This window comes from Notothenia coriiceps, unplaced genomic scaffold (genome assembly GCF_000735185.1).
Source record: "Notothenia coriiceps isolate Sejong01 unplaced genomic scaffold, NC01 NC01_scaffold00037246, whole genome shotgun sequence".
Lineage (NCBI taxonomy): Eukaryota > Metazoa > Chordata > Actinopteri > Perciformes > Nototheniidae > Notothenia > Notothenia coriiceps.
The window spans coordinates 13,017,231-13,037,850 of record NW_011369947.1 but is presented as its reverse complement, the minus strand read 5'-3'; the positions used below and the strand labels follow the sequence as shown (position 1 = coordinate 13,037,850).

Below are 20,620 nucleotides of genomic sequence, written 5' to 3'. Positions count from 1 at the left end.
AAGCTTGCAACGCCACACATTCAGATCTGCAGGGATATTCTTTTTTTCCCTTTGTCTTGCTGAAAAGAAAAATTCTCTTTGCAGCAGAATGATCTGATGGTGCTGAAGTAACTCGGCGAAAAAAACACAAGACTCCTGCATGAACTATTATGAATTAAACCAATACATCACCCTTTAAATAATCAAGATATTAACTACACTACGGGTGTTACCCTGAATGCAATGATGTGTGTATGAGACAGTAGTGGCGGAAGATTTGAAAATAGTATGTTTTTGGGAAATAGTATGCATACATTTGAATGATACACAAGGTTTTTTAAGAGTTTGAAAATAGATGTTTTGATCAAGTTGATGTTCTTAAACACTGCCCCCATCAACCTATAATTATTCAGGAATTAATATGTTTTTTTATTCTTCATTCTCCACGGAGGCATGTGAACGTTTTCTTCAAGAATTCAAGATAATCGCAGTGAGTAATTGATGTAGGCTTCAAGTGATCATTTTAAGGGTGAAGTGTTCCTTGGAGTTTCCTTGTTTTTATACAACCACTGTTACTCAATAAAACTTAGTGTTTATCCTTAAGAATAAATGCATAAAACATCTATCTTAAATCTGGATTCGGTTTAATTTATTTTTTTGAAGTCTTCTCGTCTGCCTTTGCTACGGCTCACTCATCAACAATGACTTCAAACTCCACAGGTTACATTTAACAGAGAAGAAAATATATAAAAGATGGAAAAAATCTCAATGCCATGATTGTGTAAATAGTCTCTTAAACATGAACTGAAATTGAATAATTATCATTTTATAGGTTCAACTTCATTTACAACCAACTTGAGTGCATTGAGTGCATACTTGAGTACGTCTGGCTGTCTCTATGAGTGCAGTCCTTTGTGAGTGAAAATGAGAAACAATGTGGAGAAAAAAACGTTCCTCTTTAGCTCAACTTTCACAAAAGAAAGCTTGTCATGTTGGGTATATTTACATTTCACGGGGGTGTTTATACTGTGAAAAAAACAAACATATGCATGACATTTTCATGTCATGCATATGTTTTTTTTCTGTTTATTTTGTAGTCTTTTTTAATCTTTAGAAACTGCAAGTGTTTTTAGTCTGTATTCCAGTTTGCTGAGAATCAGATTTTATGTTTCTTCTAAGGAGGCCCAAGTTTGATTAAACAAACTACATCCTGTTGTTTGAACCTGTAACAATGCTGTGTTTTTCTTTCTTTTTAATAAAAAGTCCTTTTGAGTATGTTTTTGTTGTAGGTACAAAGAGCAACTGAGTCGCTGAATGATAGTTATTTATGTTTAAAAGAAATAATGTTAATTCTGGCAAAATATTATTTAAAAAATCCAATCATTTAAAAAAAGAAACATAGCCATGTCGTAAAACGTTGTTTTTGTCCGCACATTTCAATTACTTTTTTTTTAGCTGTGTTATTCTTTAATGGCTTTGTGATAATGCACACAGTTTAGACTTGATTGGGGGAATTGTCTTGCATCAAGGTGAACGAACTGAACTGAACATAAAAAGTTAAACAATACAGTCGTTAAAGAATATTATATATATCTTTGAGATTTAACAAAACTCTCCATTTGCAAAGCAAGAATGCACTTGAGAGTATTTACATATCTAAACGTAAACAATCAGAAAATGTTCTGTAATACATGTAGCATGAACTGAGAATACTCAGGTGAAGTGCAAGTAACTCAAAATTGTACTTGAGCAAATGTACTTTGCTACTACCCATCACTGACTAGGTGGTACCATAAAATGCAATAAGGCAGCAGAAAGTAAATAAACATTCAAATTATTAATTAAATAAATTATAGATAATTTTAATATATATTTGTGAGCATTACACATAATTTAAAACCATAACAAACAAATAAAGTGCAATTTTAAACGTCTGATATACAACGCTGCCTGACAGTCTGAGTTCAGGGCAAAATCACCCACGCGTTTTCACGTCATTTACCAGCGACGCCCTGGAAAATCTTGCACGCGCCAGTCGTGTTTTCTTTGTAGTCTGTCCTCTTTTATAAAGCTTGTCATACCTGCATGTTTATCTAGTTCACACTCTATAATGGCGTCTAAACGCCGGCCGGGGGAGAGTGTGAAGCCGGAGAAGAAGAGGAAGAGGAAGAGGAGTTGTGAGGAACCAGCGGAACTCTGCTCAGTGTTGGAAGACCAGCAGGTGAAGCAGACTGTCAGGGAGGCGTGGGGCCAGAAGACTGCCTGCACCCAGGGTCAGTGATACAGAAATACACCAGACAGACAGACAGACAGTCTGCATTCATTTGATCTGTGTCATGTGCTACAAACGGCGGTGCAATGAATCGGAACTATTTGTGTATTTGATGGGACATTGCAAATGGTCCTAGTCCCAATGCAGCATAAAACCAATGTACTGTACAGATGGTTTATAACTATTTCTCACGTCTAAGTCTTGTCCCTAGTTTGGCTTTTTAGATGCAGTATAGTCAAAATATACAGCTCTTAATGTCACACAACAACAATAAACTACTCATTGTATTAACAACATTACCTCAAGTAATGTACCTTGTTACAATTCGCAGTACTTGAGTACTTAACTTGAGTATTTCCTATTCCATGCTACTTTATACTTCTTCTTCACTACAATACAGAAGTAAATATTGTACCTTTTACCAATACAGAAACCCCTTTGACCCTTTTAGTTACTTTTCAAAATCAGATTATCTTTACACAATTTTTAAAATAGAATTATGAATGATGATTATATATTATAGTTTTAGCAACCCAAAAATATTCCTGCTGTCTTTACTAGCTGCACCATGAAGGACTGAACAAATAAATGCATTTCATTATAATCATTCTGCATAAGATTCTTTGTTTGGCTAAAACATATTTATCTTTATGAATATTGAATAATGTTAAATATTGAGCAACAACTGTTAACGTGAATACATGTTGCAAAAATCACTGGGCTTTCTTGGATGTCAACCCAATCCAGTGGTAAAAAGGCAATTGCTGTGGGTAAAAAACTTTGAAAAAAAGTACGATATTTGGAGTAAAGCTATAACAATTGTCAATTAATTTAATATCTCTCTCATATCAATTTATGAAGAAAATCCATGACATGACTGGAATGTCAGAGGCATGTTATTTGTCAACATCTCACACACTTTGTGTTTGCTCTGCAGGGGATCTGGAGTTGGACTGCCACCCTTTCCCTCACTGCATCATCAGGAACTTCCTCAGCAGCGAGAGCTTTGTGGAGAACCTGCAGAGAGAACTGCTGCAGCTCAACTTCCATGAGAAGTCCAACGATCTGTACAAATTTAAACAGGTGTCCATCAAACTAACCTTCTGAGTGGTTTATTTCTGAGGCTTTGTGTTGTCGCCCTATAACCTTCGCCTTGTTGTTGCTCCCACGCAGTCAGATGACCTAAAGAAGAGAACAGAGCCACACATCGCAGGACTGAGGTAAACAAAGAACTTGTGTTCTTGTGTTTGCATATTTTACTAAAGTCATGTCTTATTGCCAGAAGCCATTATTAAACCACCAAACCAACACTAATAGATCTGTAGCTGTGTTTAAAGCACATTTTACTTATTGCTTATCCTTTTTAATAACATTTTCCAAACGATTGACCAACCTCTCTCTAAAGCTTGGTTAAGTGTTTAGTTTGTTACTTAGTTTTGCACTTACTTTTCAAACGTTCTTCTTTAGTTTGTTTCTTTCTTTAAACTTTACTGATGGTACATCCTGAGTGGTCAGCTCAAATCGTCAGAGCTATTTTTAGTTGCCTCTGATCTTAGCTTTCATTGTGGTATCATGTGCAACACATGAGATCCAAGCATACTTTTAGCCTCTAAAACCTTATAAACAAAAGAGAGCATGTTGCTGTCATTTCTTCTAGTATTCAACAGGGCAGTTTTATTTTATAACACAATACGATGCTAGAACAAATCAATTTGAACTTTTGACAGAACTGTTAAAAAGAGAACAAGAAATTGATATATGAAACATTAAGTTTAGTAATTGTGCAGAGAATTAAATAAAACAGACAATTGAGATGGATACATTATTCTTAGAGCTCTGATGAGGGTATTAAAAATTGTGTATTTGTTCTCAGTGATAGACATGTTGGTGGTTATGTGTCCGCTCCACCAGGTGGAGCCAGAGATCACATCTGCCTTGTAAATAATAAATGTCCTTTATTAAGTGCTGTTGATTCTGTTAATATTAACATGTGGCATTTCAGACTGTAGATTTAACTCGGTGTGAAATGCACTCAGCAGCAGTTACTCTCAGGTGATCCGTCTGAACCTGTTTCATATTCAGTCTGGTACCAGTGCTCAATACAAGGGTAGCACTGTAAATTATAACCGCAGTAATAATGTTGGGGCTTTCAAACAAATGACTGGAAAAAAATATGTAATTGAATAATTATGGAGCAGCAAAAGCCGCCTAACCTGCCAAGAAGTCCAGAGTTTGAACCTAATCCAAGGAAAAATAAATCTCAGTGCATAAATCAAGGCAAATGAGCAGGGTGTCAACATTTATTTTATTACTATTATGACATGTTTAAAGTGAAAGATTGCAACATGTCATTTATTCTAAAAACGTATTTATGATTACATACAGTACATTGCTACACACCTTCTGAAGGGACTCAGCCCTTGGGAGTAAATACCATAATTAAATACACAATAACGGCCTCCTCTTGTGATCATCTATTATTTATGTCACAACAAAATGTCACGGTGGGTTTGAGCAGCTGAACAATCCGGCTGTGGGGTGAGGCTGCAAAATGTCTCATCTTATACCAGGTTAAAGGTACAGCCCCATCAGTAAAAACAGGATCATAAAACCACATTTAAATATAAATAAAAAGGTTCCTGTGTGTCTTTCAGGTCAGCACTGTTTGGGCGTTTCCGCTCCTGGCTGGGGGAAGTGTTGGGGGTAGAGCTGGAGGCCACAGTGGATATTTCTTGTGCCAAATATGAATACACAGGTGAGCTTTGATTTAAATCAAGGACTGCTTTAGATTTAGGCTCTTTTGATAAGATTAGTGATGACTAATCTCCTGTGAGTTATCATTTATTCCCCATATGTAACACTCTCTTCTCTCCAGATGTTCTTCTGTGTCATGACGATGAGTTGGAGGGGAGGCGTGTTGCCTTCATCCTGTATCTCGTGCCTCCGTGGGAGGACAGCGACGGAGGAACCCTCGATCTTTACACCACAGACAGTTAGTGTCTCACTTTGTGTGTGCACTTCTGTGCGTTTATACAAGTGAAGTCTTTTAAAATCTCTCCTTCTTTGTCATTAGGTAATTTCCAACCGGAGAGCATAGTGAAGTCACTCGTACCCTCTTTGAACACACTCGTCCTCTTTGAAGTTTCTCCAGTCTCCTTTCACCAAGTAAAAATATCCGTTCCTGTCTTTTTTTAAATCACTGCTGCTGCAAAGCTTGATTGCAGATTGATAAACGTGTCGTGTTTGTCCAGGTGTCAGAGGTTTTGACAGAGGACAAGTGTCGTCTGTCTCTGAGCGGCTGGTTTCACGGGCCCTCTTTGGAGCGTCCTCCTCGCCACATAGAGGCCCCCGTCCCACGGAGCCTACACTTACCCAGAGACGTGAGTTTGGTCAAACATGAACACTATCTTAATAAGACTAGTTTAAGATTTGAGGGGATACACTTAGTTGCTTTCTTGCCAAGATAAGAAGATTGTTTTGAAGCTTCAGGCAGTTATCTTGTCTTTAAATGAAATGACTGGAAACAGCAGGCTTGTTTCAAAGGCAACACAATACACTAACCAGCAACTCTAAATCAAACTTACCAACATGTTACACCATTTAATGTCTTGGGGGTAAAAACAGCATGTTTCTGTTTTGCTTTCGACTAATTCCTGGCCACTAACCTCCTAACTCGGAGCAAATCGTCTCCTGGCTTCAACTTTATTATTTTAAGGCAAAAAACAAGTTATCAAGTATCATACAGATAATCTGGGAAAACAGCAGTAACAAGCACATTACTTTTATTGTATTATAAATAACGCCCAATGCTGCTCAGAGTAATCTCAGTCCATGCTCTTCTGCCAGAGGCACGTGATCTCTCCCTCTCTCATCAACACATCTCCCTAGCGACAGACAGGCACAGACAGGCAGGAAACAATTAATAAAACATACAAATAGGTCGCCCCTGGTAAAGCGGGCACCTAATATACTGTGGCTCATTCCTTACCACAGCAACCCAGGATATAAGCAGACTGCAGTCTTTTGTCCTCCCGTTTCTCCCCCTTTCCCGGTCTCACTCTCTCTGTAGCCAAGCCCAAAACATGTCTATAAAAAACACTCATAGTTGTGTGAATGTGCAGCAAATAAGTTGTAGAAATAAAAGAAAATAATTCATCCTGTAGGAGACCTTCCTGATGCAGTTATTTTATGTTGACTACCTTAATGGCATCAGATGATTAAAGACTCTTTATTATGTTCTGGTTGGTCTTTTTTGAGCCTATATCGACTGCCAAGTTTATTCATATGGAAATGAATGTGCTATGACATCGCCAATATGCAAATGAGAGTATCTTGCCATCTGGGCATGTGTTTCCCACTGATTGCAGAAATGCATATTGAAAGAGAGTTATAGGAAATCAATCTAAACGCCAATGGTTGTTTCATTATATACAGCCATCAAATTGTGTGTCAACATTACTTCATGATCATTTATAGCAAAAAACTACTTGAACAGATGCAAGTGTCAATCTTATCATCAGAATCTGAAGATCAGTTTGCCAAAATGTCCGACGAGCCCTTCCACAGACCGCCTGAGTCCTGCTGACGTGTACGTGTGTGTGTGTGTGTGTGTGTGTGTGTGTGTGTGTGTGTGTGTGTGTGTGTGTGTGTGTGTGTGTGTGTGTGTGTGTGTGTGTGTGTGTGTGTGTGTTGTGTTCACTTCAGGAAACACTGCTGATGGAATGGGTCAATCCAATGTACATGGACATCTCCTACCAAGAGCAGATCCAGGAGGAGTTTGAGGAGAACTCTGAAATTCAACTCAAAGATTTTCTCCAAGTATTTTCTCACTCTTTTTTTGTTTTAGTTTTTGCATGGCCTGTGTCTGCTGGTTGCTTTTGTCTGACGATGTGTCTGTCCTCAGGAGGAGAAGTTCAGGGAGGTGAGGGAAGCCCTGCGACTCTCTCAGATTCAGTGGACGAAGAGAGGTCCGCCTAATAAGAGGTAGGACATGTTTCAGAGATAGATGCACCTTAATTGAGTCCATAAATAGATAATAGGTGGTATAATCTATAAAAGGAACATAATAGAATTGCAGGTGCTGTATTTGTGTGCTCTCAGGTGCTATGAAGCAGCCTCTCTGGACACTCTGCCTCAGTGTTTGAGTGAATGTTTGGAGCTGCTTCGTTCAGAGGCTTTCTTCCTGCTCCTCTCCAACTTCACCGGCCTTCGATTGCACTACCTGTGTCCTGCCGATGATGAGGATGAAGATGAAGATGAAGATGAAGAGAAAAAGGACATACAGGATGGAGAAGCCACGGGGTCTTCATCCGAACCATCATCAGCGAATACGAGCAGAGAGAAAGGTGAGTGTGTCAGTGTGAGCCTTTTCATCTGTGTCGAATTGGGTTTTTTCCTTCAACAATAAAAAGGCAGGAAAGGATTACAACATTTTAAACTGTAACACATTTCAGGTCAGTGTATATATGAACAAAGCCAATGCTTTGACCTCTGTTTTCTTTAGAGCCGAGCATACCTGTGTGTTGTGGTGAAGTGCGTCGATGGGCTCCTGGCGGATACACAATGTTGCATGATGCAGAAGCAGCGCAGGCAGAGTACGCTCTGGATCTTGTATTACCTTTCTGTGGGGCAGGTGAGTCTACACACACACACACACACACACACACGCACACACACACACACACACACACACACACACACACACACACGCACACGCACACACACACACAGAGACTTGAAGGGCATGTCGATCAATCTTGTGAATTTTATAAACGTTCTTTCCTAGACTGGCAGTCAGAGTTTGGGGGCTTCACGTGTTATGTTGCTAACGAAGAGGATGAGGAGGTGAGTGCTGATTGGGCTGCCTTAACTTTTTTGTTTGTGTGCCAAATAAAGAAGGTGTTGCAGGCTACACTAAAGAAAATGGACAGTTTTCAAAAAGCTACACTGCAGGAAAATCTAGACCAAAAAACCCCATGTGCCATAGAAAAAAAAAATCAATCAAAATGACTGTGTGTGGCAACACTAGTAAACATTTGGTTTTAGTGTTAGTTTATTGCTGTTCCCAAATATCACAAAACATATTTCTGTGTCTGCTTCTCTTTAATTAATTGTTTTACTTTGAAACTGACCCTGCGCATGGCCCAAGTGCATACTTAAAACCTTGTCTATTATATTAAGATGTCACTAACAGAACAAGGGGAAATGGTAAAATAGTAGTGTTTGTGCAAAGAGGTACACAGAGATATTTTCATTAAATGTATTCAACATTTGCTGTTTAAATGAGGATATGCCACGTACTACGAGCAATCTATTATTAATATGCTCAAGACATAATATTTATGTATTTAAAATATCAAGGGGTATTTTTAAACAGGACAATGCGCTGCAGTTGGCCCTCGGCCGTTGTTCGGCCACCCCAGGTATAAAGTGTAATTACATATGTGTGGGCGTGTTGTTATAATAATTGTATTGGTTCCTTCCTCATCGCAGCTCCTGACAGTTTATCCAGAGGATAACTCCCTCGCCCTGGTCTACAGAGACAAAGAAACCCTCAAATTTGTCAAACATGTCAACCACAAAAGCTTGTCTGAGTCTGCTGACAGTTCTACCCGCAGAGCTTTTTATGACTTCTCTTTTGTGTATTATGAATAAATATATATATATTTTATAACTATCTATTGTGTCTCTTGACATCTTTGTGTCATCTTCCTAAAATGTAGTGTACATGTTTAACACAAACAGTAACATGTGTACAGATTCAAAGGTGCTGCTTTTCTTCTTGGGAGCTATTTGGGTTTAGTGTTTTGAACAACATTTTTATTTTATTAAAATCATTTATTGATATTAAAGAGTGGTCAAAACAAACTACAAGGTGACATAACCTTTTACACCAATTATTACTCGCTCTTATTTATAAATGACAGGTTGTGAGCTAAAAAAGGTTAACCTCACATCAGTGAGAAAATAAGGGAGTGTAGATGAGACAAGACGGCTCTAATATGAAACTAAATTGTTAAACATGAGACAAGTCAATGAATGTGAAAAAACATATTTTTACTGTAGTTTATAATGTACATGTAAAGAGTTTGGTTAATTTAAGTAACTGTGGGTTGAATTAAGTTGTGTATGCTAAAAACTTGGGGCTTGAGATTGAAAATAGTGTTAATGAAAAGAGAAAGATACTCATATCAGAATAAAAAAAAACTGTAAAAACGTATGTCTTTTTGCGTCTCTTCTTGTTTTGTTCCTTTTAATAGTTGTTGTCTGTCCCTTTGTAATTTGTCAGATAAAGACCGTGGGACAACAGGTGGCCCATTTAATCCATTCATGGTTAGTACTCAATTTCCTATTTATTACATTTTGCTTATTTGTCATAAATGATTTGAATGGTCAAGATTATTAATCTTAAAGACAAAAAGCATATGTACAGTATGAAATTAACAGCATAGTGTTTCCTAGATTACACTACCAGTGATTTGGTCCCTGAAGCTCCAAACACTTCCTGTCCTAGATTACTCATTATTTATGATCGACATCACTTTTACCACTTAGAACAATGATTATATTGCAGTCGAAAAGAATAATAATAGAGAACATATCATTTTAAACCATATGTAACAGATGTTTTGCCCAACATATGTACAAATAACAACAATAAAATACTTCCTTCCTGTCATGATTTTTTCCCCAGGCAGCTTGTTGTTGATTTCCACCAATCAGAGCGTCCCTTTACCCCCCCTCAGCCAATGGGAGGCCAGGACGTGTGTGACGCATCAGTGGGTATGATCCAGCAGGAGGAAGCGTTATCGAACAATATAACAAAGTTTTAAGGTAAGTTTGTTTCTACATTTTTAAAATGCTTTACTTTACAGTAAATCTAAAAGATGATACATTAGAAACTATACATGCCTGACCCCGTGTCCTGTGGCCGTAAAGTGAACACTAAAGCAGCTTGTTAGGTCGCACCGTGGTTGAGGTTTTACGGCAGTTGTGTCTACTGTACGTGAGGTCCACAAACACGAACTTCTTTCATGTTTTTAACTTTTACACACACCTTTTGAGACTTTAAAACGGACCTTTCCTGACTACGGTGGGTTAAATCGAGCTCTTAGGCTGCATCATAATTCTTCATAACAAAGATGTAGACGTTTTTGGCAAAGCTTGACATGAAATTCACGTACAAAATATGCATGCAAACTGTGGGAAAATAGTATGTCCAGAAAATATAATTCAGCATTAATTGGATTGGTTATTGATACGGAGCCATCCTTAAGCTTTAGTAAAAAGTATCCTACATGTACTCAAGCTGGCTACTGTAGTCATTTTGAGGTACTTTTTAATATTTCTATTTGCTGCTACTTTCTATCTCTACCCACTACATCTTAGTGGGGAATATTGTATTTGTTGCTCCATTACATTTATTTGACAGCTGTACTACTTAATAATAAACATGTAGTTAATTATTAATATGAAAGACAAATCAATGAATAGATTATGATTAAACTATTCAGCAGTATATCAAGTAATTCAAATGAGCTCCACCAGCTGCAACACAAATGTGATGAACACTTGAACTTAATATATATATTATTATGAAATTTGCCAGTCTTCAAAATGAGTACTTTACCATTTGTCCTTTTACTTTAGTAAACATTTGAATGCAGGACTTTCACTACTAGTACAGTAAACTACACTTTGGAATTAGTCTTGTATGTTTTGTTAAATACCTGAGTACCTCTTCCCCACCATCCCTATGTTCCCAGCATCATATCGTTTCATATAAATTAACATTAAATTAGGGACTATCTTTAAAGAAATATAAAGAGAGATGGATGTTTAAACAGCAGTTTCAATGTTCTTCTTTGCCACTGTGGAAAGGTTCTACATGGGCAAGAGCTTTTAAAAGGAAATATTTCACTTAGAGCTGCAACGATAAAATGACTGATCGACAGAAAAGTAATTGCCAAGTTTTTAAATAAATGATAAACGGTTGAAGTACTGTAGCTTTTCATACAAAAAATTGTGGAAAGTGCTGATTATTCTTGTTTATGTATTGTTTTTTAATTTGTATTGTACAATGCCATGTCTTGTTATGCTGCTGCAACACAAACATTTCCCAAATTGGGATCAAGAAAGTACTATCTTATCTCTTATCTCTTATCTTATCTTATTAAAACACAGGCTTATTTTTCCGAGGCTGCTGAAGCCACATCTTTTCATTTTTTTTCTGTTGACAAATGATCTCTGCAGCTGTATCACCTAAACAAGTTATATAGGGTCTTTGCTATAATTCATCTTTGTGTTTACCTTCTATGTTAATTTGCAATTTCCAAAATGGATGCTTCCTTTCTCTGTTTGTTTTGTCGAATACCAGACTGTAAGAGAGCATCTCTATGCGGCAAGTATTGACATGCGGAACTCTAATCAATAAGTATTTCTTTGACCATCTGTATATCCCTGTGAGTAGGGATTCAACACAGATTTGATTATTATAAACATGTATTTAAAGTATACATCAAGCTTAGTGCTGTAATCCTCAGAAGACCTTTTTCCAACTTTAACCTGATCATATGTTTATGAATGCAAGTGTTCACATTACAGAGCAACTCTTTTATATAATGAGAGAGTTGTTTTTGTGAGGGTTATATGTATGGTACTATCTATCCTGATGCTACAGGGCGCCTGATTTAAACTGGCACTGTTTCTTGGTCGGGAAGGATCATTGTCACTGAACTATCTCTTTATTGTAATGAAATATCTAATGTGTGTAAGGATAGTCCGCGTGTGTGGTTCTGAAACAAATATGAAGGAAATGATATACAGCATATTGTAGAACAGCAGATGAAACGGTCCTGCCTTTTCATTCATCTGCATTTTTTTAAACAAGATGTACAAGTACTGTGCAGTGATGGAATACAATTACACTATTTTGACATTTCATTCAAAACAGTGTTTAAACCCTCTGAATAAGGAAGGTATCCGATGCTTGGGCAGAAATCATGCAGTCAAACTGAAAGCTCCTGGGTTTTTTCAGGGCCTTATTTATATTTACATTGAATGCACATTAAAGTGCAAGAAGTGTAATCAATAGAAAAGGTAATTCTTTAAATGTTTCAAAACTTGGTATTCAGAAGTTTGCTGTCAACACAAGATGTGTGTTTTTGATTGCATATGCATGTTTTTTATTTTAACGTGCCTGGGTATGATTTATTAATAGAGTTAAGTCGATAATGAAATACTTCATTGCCAATGATATTATGATATAATTAATTGTTGTGTATGTTAAACTAATATATTGTTTTACCATTACAAATATATTGTTATGTGTCAATCAAAGAAGGGAGCATACCAATTATGGATGGGAACGATTATTAGAATATTCGAAATTATTCAGGAATATGAGAATATGAGTTATGAATATCTTCATTGTAATCTTTTGGAGGGTTGCCTAAGTTGATTACATATGATCGAATGGAATAATTCAATGTATAAGACAGTGCCATAGCTAAGTGTGTTACTTACTTCACTCGCGTTTGTGTCCAAATCCATCAGATCTAGTTCTAGCTAATGATATGGCTGCTGCCCCTCCCTACACGCAGATCACGCAGACTCAAACCTCATCTTATGCCCAACTTCCAGCTGAGAGGGTCTTCTCTACAGCTGGCCTGATTGTGAATCGCCTCCGCACCCGCCTCTCCCCTGAGCATGTAGACATGCTCACATTCTTAAACAAGAATGAGTATTGAATAGCTGCATTTTGTGCATTGGCCGTTATAGGTTGTTGATCTCTGTTGTAATAGGGTTACGTTACCCTAACCCTTTATACTGTTCGTGTATGATCCCTCTTTAATTTAAAAAACAAGTTATGTTTTAAGCATGAAAGCTGTAGGCCTATAGGCTAGCTGTCAACTGTTCAAACTATGGTCACCAGTTCAATACATTTGACACATTTGACTTGGTTTCTATATTAATTTGAACATGTATTTAAATGTTTCCTACATTATTATTTGTTTATAGGATATGTACATTTCGGCTAATCGGTTAACCGTTTCTTTGGGGGTCGAATATTTGAATATACATTTGCTTTCAAATTCCCATCCCTAATACCAATCCATACTCTTTTATATTCATCAGTCAGTCTTTAGGCATTTTTCACTTTTTCATAAGTCATCCATTACTTCCATCTACCATCAGAAACCTTTCCTTTCACTATGAGACGTTTTGGGGACTTTTCTGTTTCGTATCATTGTTAATTTATTGTTTTAAAGTGTCTGACTGTTAGTCAGAAGCAAAGCAATTTGAACATCGGGATCTGGGAAATTACGGTGAGCATTTCTCTACATATTTATAGAATAAATGATTTATCTTAAAGACAATCTTGAGATCTGCAGGTCAATTAGCTTCAGCTTTAAATCCTCAAAGACACCAAAACATAACAGACCCAAACAAGAATCATCGATATTTATTTCATCTAAACGTCAGACGAGATGTCCAGGGAATACTAGAGGTTGGCTTTTGGCTGCAAAAAGCAAAATGATGTATTTTAAGCTCCTGATGATCACTTAATCCTCATACAGCTGCACAGTACACTTCCTGAGAACTGGGAGATAGGATCGCTCATAATTACATACTGGCTAAGTTGTGGAGATTCCTGTGGACCCAGCAGCCAAGCATACTGTGTATTAGTGGAGTATGAGGACACATAATCCAGCTCAGAGGATGCTCTTTCCACGCTCTGCAGGGAGACAACACCAAGAGGGAGCCACAGTGGTTCATTTAGAGTACACGAGCGAGGGGCTGCGCTGGGGGAGGGGAGGACTGAGATTAAACATGTTTTTATGTAATGAGGGTTTCAAAAAGAGGCTGGGGTAAAAAAGGTCGAAGTGGAGTGGGGCCACAACAGGCAGCGCAACCACTGAGACTGAGTGGGTTTAACTCCAGGAGGAAAGATGTTCCTGTCTCTTATAGAGCGGTGCTTCGCTCTTCACTGTTACGGTATCATTTGCCTCATGCGAAAGGAGAAGTATATTAAGCATTTCCTAATGCCTTAAATGTATATCATCTGATAGGAATGATGTCGAGACAATATACATTTGTTTATCACCACAATTTTGTTAATTTAATTGTTTAGTTATGCATATTATAAAGTTAAAACAAATTAAAATCACAATGCACTGATGGGATACCACTAACCACGATTCAATTCACAATAATACAAAATAACGCATTTCCACATCTGAAGTCAAAAACATGTTTTTTTCATGCATGGTCAAATTTAAATGTGTGCTTGGAGAAAGATAGAGATCATCCAAACCATTTTTTTAAATTAATAAATCTTTATTCTGAAGGTTTGTGAGACTGACCGTTGAGCGGCCCGACCAAGCAAGGAGGCAGAGGCAGAACGTCCAAAAATATAACCCGGTGTGGGCATTTATTAAAACATTACACACAGCTTCAATCCTGCTGCTGCTGCTGCTGCTGTTTCACGTGAGCACAGCCTGCAGCCACCAGGATCTCACACACACTACCACTCTCAAGACACAGCACCTAAATACACACACAGACTAACAAGACACAGGTGATGGGGGAGCAATTAGACACAGGTGAGGGGAGGAGCAAACACAGGGCACCAGGTGAACACAATCGGATAATCAGCAGGAGGGAACACAGAGACGACCGGAAACAACAGACAAGATGAGGGGTGAACACTTATATAATTAATGCCCTTTAATAAATAGCAGTAACGGCGTCTCGTCGTTACAAAGTTATTACAGAGGGCGGTTGATCATAAATCATTCATAGTAGGTTTATATCATGTGTTACACCTACAAACATGGAGATCAATTATTATTTGAATGCCAATTGACTGCAAAATGAAAACAATCCTTTCGACCTAGCCTTATCTAAGGTTTAGATTTCTTACTGTAGGATAAAGCCTTGTTTGCATATGAATACATATCATTTAATAACTCTTTCATTAAAAAAGTGATTGTGTAACGTAAATAGTCATCTGGGGGAGTTTCATAGTGATATATTATTAAAAAGTTTTCCCCTGGAGTTTCTCGCTTTAAGAATCGTTAATCTTTGCTTGAAAATGACTTAAAGCGTGTACTCTTAACATATTAAAAACACTCTATCTGATTCTTTCAAAACTCAATATAATTGCATATTAAAATGTAATACTTAGTTTTGTTCTACAAAAAACAAACTAGCTGTCACACAACTGTAAAAATATTGAATGTAATCATGAATATTGTAAATTGCTACCTCTCTAATCCCTAGTCAGTGGTGACTTAGCAGGGTTTAGTTTTATTCAGGTCTTATGATGTCATCATATGAAATGTTTTTTGTATAATGAAACAATAGCCCGTTCTCAACCATCTGTAAAGGGAACATCACAAACAGTCACTTGGACTGAAGTCAAATCTCTTCATCCGTTACATACTCTTTTTAAAATCACTTAAAACATTTTTTATAGGAAATCTCTGTTGACTCTTGATGTTGTTGTTGTTTCTTCTTCTCCTCCTCCCTTTTGTTCTTATTATCATTATTCATATATATATATATATATATATATAAGGAGAGATGAAACCCTCTTTAATGGTCACACATGCAGAGCACACACAGTGAAATGTGTTCTCTGCTTTAAACCCATCCTGGTACCAGGAGTCTAGTACTAGGAACAGTGGGCAGCTATTGTACAGCGCCCGGGGAGAAATGAGGGAAGGGGGGTGTCCGGTGCCTTGCTCAAGGGCACCACGGCAGGGCAGGAGGTGAACTGGGACCTCTCCAAGTAGCAGTCCACACTCCATATTTAGGTCTGGTCGGGGACTTGAACCGGCGACCCTACAGCTCCCAGTCCAAGCCCCTACTGACTGAGCCACCGCCTGACATATTATTATTGTTCAACAGTCATACGGATGTAGCAAATCTTCACAGAGAAAGAAAACACTTTGTCTAGTTCACAGACTGCATGATCGATATTAAAATAGAAATAAAAAAAAGACATTTTCACATAATCACTAATACACTGTGAAGGATAAAGAGTAATGGAGGATAATATTTCATGGGGATAAAGAGCATGTTGGTTTCTCTCTGAAAGCCCTGAAACATGCACCTGGTGATCTGAAAGCTGCTAACTGCTTAAGAATGAATTACAGCATTGATTAACACGCTGATTACTTTTTAGATTAATTATAGTTTGTTCTACAAAATGTGTAAGTCCAAGGCCATGTTTTTAAAGTTCTTGTTTTGTCAGTCCAAAGACATACACTTTAGTATTCTATAATACTTAAGAGGCTGAACAAAGCATTTCATAGATTTTCTCTCATGAAAGATATTCATTTAATGATTAATCCATGATCAATATACTTCGATGAATCTGTTTAGACCACATGCTATTTGATAGAACAACTTGTACATTCCTCAGGGTTTTCTCTTTGAACCTATTTGAAGTTGCTGTTTTACATCATTCTTGTTGATACAGTTAACACAGATGTTGGGGAGAGCTGCAGAGATACGACAGGAGTGCACTTGTTACCCAGTTAGTGGCGTTGTGAGCGATGTGTAGAAGAGGAACGCGTCCAAAACTAAGTGGAGATAATGACTTCTCCCTCCAGGATATCTTAAAGCAGCTTTAAGTGCCTTTGCAAACTCGTGTTGACATCAGACAGAGGATCTTTGGATGTTGTTAACTCGTGTGTGTGTGTGTGTGTGTGTGTGTGTGTGTGTGTGTGTGTGTGTGTGTGTGTGTGTGTGTGTGTGTGTGTGTGTGTGTGTGTGTGTGTGTGTGTGTGTGTGTTCAGAGGATGGCAGACCAGAATGGGCACCGTGGGCAGTGGACAGGATGTGCCGTCATCTTTCTGCAGTCGCTCTGCCCCGCTGTGGACCTGCTCTCTCTCTACAAGGACCGAGAGCGGGGGAAGTTCATCGTCTTCAAAGTCATCAAGCTGACACTCACAGGTGAGCGCTACAGTGGAGAGGGTGGATTAGGCAGGTCAGTTTAACAGCTAAGGTGGGTCAATACAGGAACCTACAGTTGTTTCATGCACTGCTATATATTGAGAGTTTGGGCTATTTTGATTCCATAACATACATTTCTTTAGTGGAAAAGTTCCTCCAAAACACACATTTAGCGGTTTGTTTTGATACACCTTTATCCATTTGGGTCTGTAGATTTCTATTAGATCAACCACAAGTTGGCATTAGATGACGCCTCATTTGCATATTTATACCTAAAGTTTCAGACATGTAAAAAAAGCAATAATTATATTAAGTGTAAACAATCAACAAGGGAAACTTCTTAATAAATTAAATATGTTCACCGCATTCTCCTGTAGTATCTGATCAAATGTAGGGATTTTACAAAACACATCTTGATTGCCGTTTCTCAAAATGAGTTCCTTTCATACTCAGAGCCAGAAAGCTCATTTTTTGCAGCTTTTACTCGAACCAAACGAACAGTTTTATTTACACCTATATTCAGACGTATAGCCTGATTTTATTTTGTTAATAACACTTTTTTGTTATGGCATTCACCAGTATATTGTGGTTAACTCAAAACCCTCTCTGTAAAACACAAAATGAAACAAACATTGAGCTTTATCCAATGTTCAGAAGTCTTTTCCGGAAATGTTCGCAAACTAGCTCATATTTAGCAAGTTGATGCGCATGTCCATAATATACCTTATCTTTTCCTACTATAGTCTCATGGTGATTTATAGTATTTATATTTTCCTGTAATGTCTGCCCTAAAACACTATATTTTCTTGGATATCACATTCTAATAATCAGTATTTCCTGTGTTCAGATTCAGCTGGAGGTCTGGGAGGTTATGAGATACTGAAGGTCCATGAGGCCGACCCCTTCCTCGGGGTAGAGGTGAAGTTCGATGACGCGGCCGCCTGTCTGCAGTTCCTGGAGAGTTACAGCTCCGGGGCGGTGCGCGAGTCGCTCTGTCAGCACGCCGGCCGGCTGCTGGCCCTCACTCAGGAGATCACCGTGGAGACGCAGCTGAAGGCCAGCACACACATTCTGGACCTGTGCCTGGACAAGCTGGAGCTGTGCCTGCAGCACATCCACCTGTCAAAGGTAGCAACCCATGGTTCTGTTTGTCTCTGGTGACGTAGAGAGGCCCAAAAGGCAGTTTTCAGCCTCTCAAATATGGAGATGTATTGCTCCTTCCTTTATTATATCATTTTAAAATGAAAATATTTGTACAAAGCATTTAAAGACAACCCCCTTTGACATTTAGAAACTGAGATAGACCTTCTTCACAATTTTTCTGACATTTTATAGATCAACCAATAATGGATAGAAAATAATACTACCTTCAGCGCTAATGCTCAGTATAAAAATAAATAAAGTAGTTGCTGATTAGTCGTGTTTATTTTTATTTCTTGAGCGACACATGTCAGCTTTATATGCTTACCAAATCTTATTAAAAAATATATTTGTAGTTCACGTTACTCACCAGGTAACCCCTTTGACAGATAACGACTATTCTTTGTGTTTGACCTTACCCTTGTTAAGGTTTTGAAGATACCTATTCCCCTAAATTCCTACCCGCTCTCTATATTTTTAAACACCCCCTGCAAACAGTTTTACATATATTATTTGAAAGCATATCAATAGTAAAAGGTACATCGGTCGGTTGGTAATAATCAGATGTATTTAGAGTTCATATAGCTCTTGATACTGGCTGATATGGGCTTGGTGTGTTTAAATCGACACGTAAGTAATAAATGCAACTACAAAGTTTTGGTTTTGGTTTACATTGAAATCTTTCCGCATGTTGTGTATTATTTCTGGTTTATATATCAAGTTTCATGAAAGAGAGGTATGGCGTGAGGCAGAGAACAGCAGAGGAGTTGGCAGGCTGCGCACTCACTCATATAAAGTATGTGTTGCTCTCAGAGAGTTCATCTAAACGTTCTCATCCCTTTTATCCACTTAAAGTGACCTTTGTCATTTTGCTGCAGCCGGAGCGCCTGCGCGACGAGGAGATCGAGCGCCTGGAGCAGCAGCTGCAGTCCCAGGCCCTCGGCCCCGTCCCACAGCCCCCCCCCATCGCACAGGACGAGGGGCCCGTCCCCAGCAACTGCTTCAAGTTTCAGAACAAAGTGTTTGGTGAGTCTTTTGTTTGTCTGCTAACCCTAACCCTCTGCCTCAAAGAGGTCGTGATAAACACCAGGGCTTTCACACTCAATGATTATCGTGGCCGAAATAATTCATCATGAAGATTTTGTCTCTATAGAAATAAAATAAATAAAAACCAGCAATCACAAACTTCAATGTGCCATATTCTCTTTGTTTTGGGCAAGTGGATTAGACTCAAAATACGAGTGTAAGTATAGAGTCAGTAAGGCTTACTGAATAAAATCGTGCAAAAATAAATAACATTTCAATTGCAACAAAATAAAGGTGATATCTGTGCTGGAAATATTATTTATCTAGTCTTACACTATAATAAAAAAATATATATATCTTGGTTATCGCAACAACCGTAGTAGAGATGAAAACATTATTTATATCAGCTAATATGGAAGCATAATGCATCCACTCAGAAAATGTTACAATTTTTCCCCTGAATGAACAAGATTATTATCTCAGAATACTGGAGAAAGTTTTCATGGTTCATAAAATAATCTGCTTTGTTTTTCTGAATGAGCCTCTTTCTGAAATCGGAAAAAAAGATTTGAGCTCAAATTCCTGGAAAAAAACCTGTCGTGCCTGTTTAGTTAAATCCAGTTTTATTTTGGTTTAGGAGAATGGGAGACAGATGTATATGTAGTATACTTACTTGTATTATATTGACCCAGTACTTCAAATCACAAAGTGCTGTTAGAGGCCTTTTAGCAGCTGCCACCAAACTCCACACAGGTAAAAGCTTAAAAACATTCAAACGTTCTCAGGATTCGAAAATAATAATTACACATTTTTCTCCCTCAAGTGAATGCATAATGCTAAAGAGACTTTGTTCTCCGTGACTGGTTCCCTTTTAATATCAGAGTCACCAGCAGCACACGGTTCATTGACATGGTGAAGAAATCATGCGGCCAATTTAAATCACCGTACGATGCACATGAATTTAAATCATTTCTATAGCATACCATAAGTCAGGGCTGCCCAACCAGTCGATCGTGAGATGTGTCTAAAAATAGAACAACAATATTCAGTTTTATCGTTAATGTCCTATAACATAATCTTCCTGTGCCAGAATAATGCACTTGAATGCATCAGAGCTTTGTGATTGGTGTGACCCCATGTGTCGGGCGTGGCTGGTGGGCAGTGGGCACTAGTTCGCTGACGTTGTCCGTGGCAACAGGAGTGACAGTCCGCACACACAAGACCGCAATTATGGCAGAA

At 38.0% G+C, this 20,620-nt stretch overlaps 2 protein-coding genes across 3 annotated transcripts in view; both read left to right on the top strand.

Moving 5' to 3' along the window:
* Nucleotides 1-1,955: 1,955 nt before the first annotated feature.
* Nucleotides 1,956-9,459, top strand: ogfod1 (2-oxoglutarate and iron-dependent oxygenase domain containing 1). Its single transcript, XM_010794843.1, has 13 exons — nucleotides 1,956-2,252; nucleotides 3,189-3,334; nucleotides 3,425-3,471; nucleotides 4,906-5,006; nucleotides 5,127-5,243; nucleotides 5,325-5,416; nucleotides 5,503-5,631; nucleotides 6,956-7,069; nucleotides 7,155-7,234; nucleotides 7,352-7,596; nucleotides 7,755-7,883; nucleotides 8,037-8,095; nucleotides 8,744-9,459. The coding sequence occupies exons 1-13, from the start codon at nucleotides 2,090-2,092 to the stop codon at nucleotides 8,903-8,905; spliced, it is 1,584 nt and encodes a 527-aa protein (XP_010793145.1). The 5' UTR covers nucleotides 1,956-2,089; the 3' UTR covers nucleotides 8,906-9,459.
* Nucleotides 9,460-9,962: 503 nt separating this feature from the next.
* tradd (tnfrsf1a-associated via death domain) overlaps nucleotides 9,963-20,620 on the top strand; it is a 14,710-nt gene continuing 4,052 nt past the window's right edge. The window contains exons 1-4 of one of the 2 annotated variants that reach the window (XM_010794841.1): nucleotides 9,963-10,084; nucleotides 17,059-17,215; nucleotides 18,063-18,343; nucleotides 19,234-19,381. In XM_010794841.1, coding sequence (XP_010793143.1) covers nucleotides 17,062-17,215; nucleotides 18,063-18,343; nucleotides 19,234-19,381 — 583 coding nt within the window. In that variant the 5' untranslated portion in view covers nucleotides 9,963-10,084; nucleotides 17,059-17,061. Of the gene's footprint in view, nucleotides 10,085-10,262; nucleotides 10,344-17,058; nucleotides 17,216-18,062; nucleotides 18,344-19,233; nucleotides 19,382-20,620 lie in introns of those variants that run through there. The other variant, XM_010794842.1, reaches the window with a different exon arrangement.